Below are 6,751 nucleotides of genomic sequence, written 5' to 3'. Positions count from 1 at the left end.
CATTTTATGATTAGTTGTGATTTATGAATCTGAAAATGCTTACTAACCCAAATATCAGCAACAACAAAGAGGCTGTTCTTTTACATGACCTTCATTGCGTGTATCGAAAGTGCACTTCATTGTAATGTACGATTCACGTACTGCAACCTCGTTGATCCGATAACAGACATGAATCTAATTATATATTATATATTATGTTATGTATTTAAATCTTATTAATATCATAATTTTCATACTTAAAAAAATTATATTATATTTTTATAATTTTTAAAAAAATAAATAATCTTATTTATCTTAATATCGTCATTTTTATCGATGGAAAACACAACACTTCGATACAAAAATAAAAAAATATTAATATTAATTTTATCAAATAATAATAATTTTAATCTGTCATTCGGGAAAAATAAAAGGAATATTAAAAGCAAGCAGATGTGCATTTTTCGTGTTATCGGACAAATAAGATTATTTAATTTATTTTTAAAATAAAATTGATGTGATGCTTGCCGCTTTTGTCTCCATATTTTATGCCGACGAAGGTGTCTTATCTGTGCATGTTTTGTCGGATCGTTGTTACTTTGTCGTACGGTGCACCGTGACCTAAGGGCACGGTACAGCCACCGGCAGGCACCGGCCACCCCGCTGCCGGTGGACAATGGGAAGTCGGCGTCGCCGATCCGGGAGCTTCTCCTTCATGGAGGAGCAGCCGGAGGAGAAAGAAGAGGAGGGCGAGCTGCAATGGCCCTTCGGCCGGCTCGACGCCCTCGGCAGGGACGAGCTCAGGGAGAGCGCTTATGAGCTTTTCGTCGCCTGCTGCCGCTTCTCCCAGGGCTCCAGCGGCCGCGCCCCGCCCTCCCGCCACCCGGCCGACGGCAGCGACGCGGGGACGAAGGCCGGCGCTGGGATCATGTCAGCGACGAGCCGGGTGAAGGGCGCGCTGGGCCTTAGAGGGAGGCTGGCGGCGCCGATGAGGACCATGGTCAACTCGGGATCTCCGGTGACGCTGCCCTCGGCGGCAGGGACGGCGACAGCGTTGTCACCTGCCGGAAAGCAGAAGCAGCGGCCGATGACGTCGGCGGAGATAATGCGGCACCAGATGGGGGTGACCGAGCAGAGCGACACCCGCCTGAGGAAGACCCTCATGCGCTTCCTCGCAGGCCAGGTCGATCGGTTGTTCCACCTCCTTTCTCCCTCTGCGCAACGAAATGCTTGCAATGCTAGGATCACGCAGACTAAAATTTTCATCGATCACATGGTGGTTTTGTCGTGCTTGTGGTAACCTACTGTTGATCTGTTCTTCTTCATCAGGTAGGCAGGCAAGCAGAGACGATCATCCTTCCGCTAGAGCTCCTTCGCCACCTAAGGCCACCTGACTTTGTTGATTCTAACGAATACCATCGTTGGCAACGTCGGCAGCTCAAAATCTTGGAAGCAGGACTCGTCTTGCACTCTTGGGCACCTTGTGACCGCTTGAACTCCTCAGGACTTCGTCTCAGGGAGATCCTGACCGCGAGCGAGCTGAAGCCCATCGACACCAGCAAGCACTCGGAGGCCATGCGCAACGTGTGCAACTGTGTCATGGCCTTAGCGTGGCGCTACCAGAATGCGACTCCAGTTGAAGCGTGTCACTGGGCTGATGGATTCCCCTTCAACATACATCTCTACCTCTCCCTGCTTCGCTCCATCTTCGACCTCAAGGATAAGACAGTGATACTAGATGAGGTGGATGAGCTGCTGGAGCTGATGAAGAAGACATGGGCAACCCTAGGGATCAATAAGATGGTCCACACTGTGTGCTTCACTTGGGTCCTCTTCGAGCAGTACGTAAGGACCGGGCTAGTGGAGCCTGACTTGATGGGTGCGACATTGGCGCTGCTGGACGAGGTGGCCAACGATGCCATGAGGCCCGAAAGGGAATCGGGCTACGTGAAGGTCTTACTCCCCACAATGGCCTCGCTGAAGGCGTGGGCGGAGAAGAAGCTGTTGGACTATCATGAGGCGTTAGAGAAAGGAGGCAGGATTGAAATGATGGATAACGTGTTGTGTTTGGCATTCTCGACGGCAAAGATCATCAGTGAGGAGACATCGAGCAATGCAAGTGTGGGGATGCTTCTCAAACTTGACACCGGAGGAGATGCGGACGATTTCTCACCCATAAACTGCGTAGATCGATTTATTAGGGCTTCTTTGAAGTGCGCATTCACCAAGGTCAGCATCACCGTCTCTCAAATGATCCATTCTTTTCATTTCAGAAGCCATGATGAACTCTTCAATTTCTAGAATCATTTATCATGACATGCTGTGTGTGCCTAGTGATTGCAGGCACAAGAAAACTGTAATGGAAAGGTTGATAGCAGAGTGGTGGATGAGGAGGATCCGCAAGAGGCCTTAATAAAACTGGCGAAAGAGACAGAGGAATTGGCCCTGTTGGAGAAGGAGAACTACAGTCCATTGCTAAAGAGGTGGTATCCAAATCCAACTGCTGTCGCAGTGGTGACCCTCCACAGCTGCTATGGCGCCGTGTTGAAGCAGTACTTGCTCAAAACTTCAGTTCTAACAAATGAGTTGGTCAGAGTTTTGCATACCGCAGGGAATCTAGAGAAGGTTCTGATTCAAATGGCAGCAGAGGATTCCGCAGGGGCTGAAGGCGGAGGGAAGGGGATCTTAAGCGAGATGATTCCCTACCAAGTAGACTCCATCATCTTTAACCTTATCAAGCGTTGGGTAGACGATAGACTGAGGATGGCAAGAGGGTGCTTTAACAGAGCTAAGGAGACTGAGGTGAGTTCACCGTAGGGCCACTGGTAGAATCCTTCTTACGTTCGAACTTTAACTCCGCGCAATGCAATTGTAGCAGAGTTGGAATCCCAAGTCCAAATCAGAGCCATATGCGGAGTCTGCAGTGGATCTAATGCAGCTAGCCAAGATGACGGTGGATGAGTTCTTTGAGATCCAAGTAGAAGCAAAAGATGAATTGGGCCGAGACCTTGCTGATGGTTTGGATACTCTGTTTAAGGAGTACTGCTCCTTTGCCGCATCATGTGGTAAGTCTCCCTCTCTCGCACGTTGAAGACAAAGGACTTGTGCTACTGATGTCTCTAACACTGATAGGTTCAAAGGAAAGCTTTATTCCAGCGCTCCCTCCGCTGACCAGGTGCAACCAGGACTCGATGGTCGCCCAGCTGTGGAAGAGGGCGGCCGCCCCTTGCACTGTCGGCGCCGACCCCAGCCTCGTCCTCGTCTGCAGGCCCTTCCCGGCACCGGGCGACAGCACCACCAACCACCGCCACACTGCAAGCCGCGGCACCCAACGCCTTTGCGTCCGCCTCAACACACTCCAGTACTTTCTAGGCTGCCTCCACACCATAGACGAGTCCTTCTCCTCCCATTGTTCTCCCCTACCCTCCCACCGCCACTTTGACGGCGCCCACTCTTCCATTCACTCTGTCATCCTCCACGTAGCTGAGCTAGCCGCCTTCCGGCTCATCTTCGTTGATTCTTCTCACTCCTTCTATGACTCGTTATACTTTGGCAGCGTATACCATGCTCGAATACATCCGACCCTCCGAGTGCTAAACCAGAATCTAACATATCTGACATCGGTGCTAATCGACGGGGCACAACCGCAAGCGGTGTGCGAAGTGATGAAGGCGTCGTTCGGAGCATTTTTGATGGTGCTATTGGCCGGAGGCAGCGGGAGGGCTTTCACGAGGGGGGACTACGACATGTTGGTGGAGGACTTCATGAGCTTGAAGCATATGTTTCTGGGGTGCGGGAAGGGGCTGGTGGCGGAGGAGGTGGTAGAACAACAAGCGGAGGTGGTGGAGGGGGTGTTGGCGCTGATGAGACTGCCGACAGAGAAGCTGGTGGAAGACTTCAGCATCGCGGCATGCGAGGCCAGCGGGCTGGGGAGATCGCTGGAGACGGTACCCATGCCGCCAACTACAGGCAAGTGGCATTGCTCTGACCCCAACACGATGCTCCGGGTGTTGTGCCACCGGAACGACGACGCCGCCAACCGATTCCTGAAGAAGGCGTTCGAGCTGCCGAAGAGGAGGTGAAATCAGATGAGCGGCTCGGTTTGTACGAGCGTTAGCCAGTAGCTGTTCTCACCACGTTCGACATCATCACTAGGACTGCATCTTTCTCAGGTTCATTATTCTCATGTCAACGTGTTAAGTCAACAGATTCACATGATCGAGTCAACGAATACCTTTTATCATTCAATTCTAAGAGAAACGGTGATGTATAGGACCACGTCTTAAGATTAAGACATTTACAGCACACGTCTATTGTTTTGGGAGCTTCTTATGATGTTGTGATAGTGTGGTCTTCTTGGATATTAACTCTTGGATGGTTTCAAAAAGAATTATTAGTATATCACCCCATAAAAAACCTACTGCATCGTGTGTGATGTCAGAGACTTTTCTATGCTTTGGTAGGAGCAGTTTTTAATGGCGGAGTGAACCTATAACTATAGGAGCCGATAAATCTCTTTTAACATCACTTATCAGATTGATGAGGTTTGTCATCTTAGAAGTTGAGCCATGAGAGCATTACCTGTGGAGGTGCAAGCATAATTTTGCCGAGGCTTCATAGCGCTCTTTCACCTATATTATCATCTAGTATATATTGATCGGTGTGGTTCGTAAAGATGACGAATCGATGTAGGGATGTGACATGAAATGTCGATGCGGGAATGCGGATGGAGGACAATTAATTGGCCGGTGAACTAAATCATAAGATATTGGGATTGATAGCAAAATTGTTTTGTTATTATGGAACCTCGAGTAAAAACAAATACACCTTACTGTCCAAAACATATTCACAACTATTTTGTTGACGTCCAATCAAACACCTTTAAAATTAACCAAAATATATACGATGATTTTATACATAATTTATTATCGTTTGACCGTTTTGTTATTATGGGTCGCATTGCCCCTTCCCCGTGGTTGGTGGAGGAGGTCAATGGTATACCCATTTCCGTCGAGCGACAAGGGGGGTTGGCATCAACCCCTCTACTTTAGGTTAAACCTCGAGTGAGTTAGGTTTTTCTGATCTGCATGTCTTATATAAGCCATGCTTTAAGTGGGTTAGGTTTTTCTAACTTTGTTTGACCTATGCTTTTGAGGATTCTCTTCTTCTGGATTGGGTATTTTTGACTTATGCATCAGACATATTTTACCTTGTGCTTTCTATCATAATGAGTTTCTCCCTATGTGGGTTGGGCTTTCTCGACTCATGTCTTGACACATTATACATTGTACCTCTCGTCGTAACGAGTTTCTTCTTGCATGGGTGGAGCTTCACTGACTCACGTATCTCGAGCATATTTGGTCTTATGCCTTATATCATAGTGGGTTTCTTAATATATGGGTTGAGTTTTATTGACTCACGTATCTTAGGCTCATTTTTCCTTGTGTCTTAAATTGTGATAGGTTTCTTTCTACATGGGTATGGTTTCACCAACTCATGTGTTTTGGGCATATTTTGTCTTGTGTCTCTCACTATTGTAGGTTTCTTCGAGTCTAATTTTACCGACCCACGCATCTTAAGCAAATTTTGCTTTATGCCTGTTGTTGTGGTAGGTATCTTTCGAGATAGCCTTTACTATTGGTCACTTTTGTACTTTTAAATGTGGTCTTTATATATTGATAACTTTTGTGCTTTTTGAGATGGCTTTCACATATCGATCGCTTTTATGCTTTATGAGGTAGTTCTTCATTGATTAATGTCTCTTCAGATTTAATCCCCTCTCTACAAATCCTCACTAGTTATGGTGATGGGGCTCATTATCTCCATTTGAGCCTCCAAGGTATTATTTATGAGCTTCTTCTTAGCCTAAGCCTTTTCTTTTAAGGCTAGTCGGTTTTTGATCTTTTTCTTGAAGGTAGGTTAGTTCTCGAGTATCTCATCCTTTAGGCGCATTGATTTTCTAGTACCTCAACCTTCTAGCACCCCAATCCCAAAATACTTCTTCCACATTTATATAGGAAAATCTAGGCGCGACATCACATGCACAACGGAAGAACGTAAAAAAAAACCCAAAATTTTCAATACTTGTTCATCGTCGCAAGTAGATTGGTGCACAAAACCCGCGAAATAGAAAACCACGTATGAGATAGTTATGTTACCTAGGGAGATTGTATATCCCTAAATCCCAAATTTTTCAATACGTGTTCATTATCGTAAGTCTATATAAATGGATGAATGAGGTCAAGTGTCCTCCTCTCTAGCGGTGATCCATACAGCAGGACTGTAACGATGCTCCACAAATCTCCATGCCTACTCTCTAAGGAGGAGAAGGGGAGAGGAGAATAGTAGGTGGCAACTAAGAAACCCTAGCCTATGGGCCTTTAGTTCCCTCTTATTTATAGATGCCCCCAATTAACCTTAATGGATCATAGCCTATTGGGTACTGGATCTCCATCCAATTATCCAAGCCTCTTAGACTAGTGAGTCTCTACCAAATAATCTCTTATTAGCTCATATTTAATCTCATCCATGAGATCTAATAATTTAGAAGCTTATTGGATATCCAATAATATAGGCGCTCCAACGGATATCTCATATTTGAACATCTTCTCGTTGCAACACTTACCATATGTATATGACTCTCTAGGCTCAATATTAAGCTGACTGTAAGTAATATCTGTTAGAACTCCTTCTAGCTCAGTGAATTATTATCTCCATAATAATTCACTCGACTCATCGACTACGGACGTACTAGGCCATTACGATGCAGTCC

The 6,751-nt window shown here is 46.4% G+C and overlaps 1 protein-coding gene across 1 annotated transcript; it reads left to right on the top strand.

The window, feature by feature from the left end:
- Positions 1–605: 605 nt before the first annotated feature.
- On the top strand, positions 606–4,286 carry LOC135598034 (protein unc-13 homolog). The gene is made up of 5 exons (XM_065091557.1): positions 606–1,162; positions 1,309–2,208; positions 2,323–2,781; positions 2,858–3,044; positions 3,112–4,286. Exons 1-5 carry the CDS (start codon positions 656–658, stop codon positions 4,059–4,061), a joined length of 3,003 nt encoding a protein of 1,000 aa, XP_064947629.1. The 5' UTR covers positions 606–655; the 3' UTR covers positions 4,062–4,286.
- The last annotated feature ends 2,465 nt before the right edge of the window (positions 4,287–6,751 follow it).

The sequence above is a fragment of the Musa acuminata genome, chromosome BXJ2-1 (assembly GCF_036884655.1).
Source record: "Musa acuminata AAA Group cultivar baxijiao chromosome BXJ2-1, Cavendish_Baxijiao_AAA, whole genome shotgun sequence".
Classification (NCBI taxonomy): Eukaryota; Viridiplantae; Streptophyta; class Magnoliopsida; order Zingiberales; family Musaceae; genus Musa; species Musa acuminata.
The sequence above is the reverse complement of the archived record's forward strand: the minus strand, read 5'-3'. Positions and strand labels throughout refer to the sequence as shown.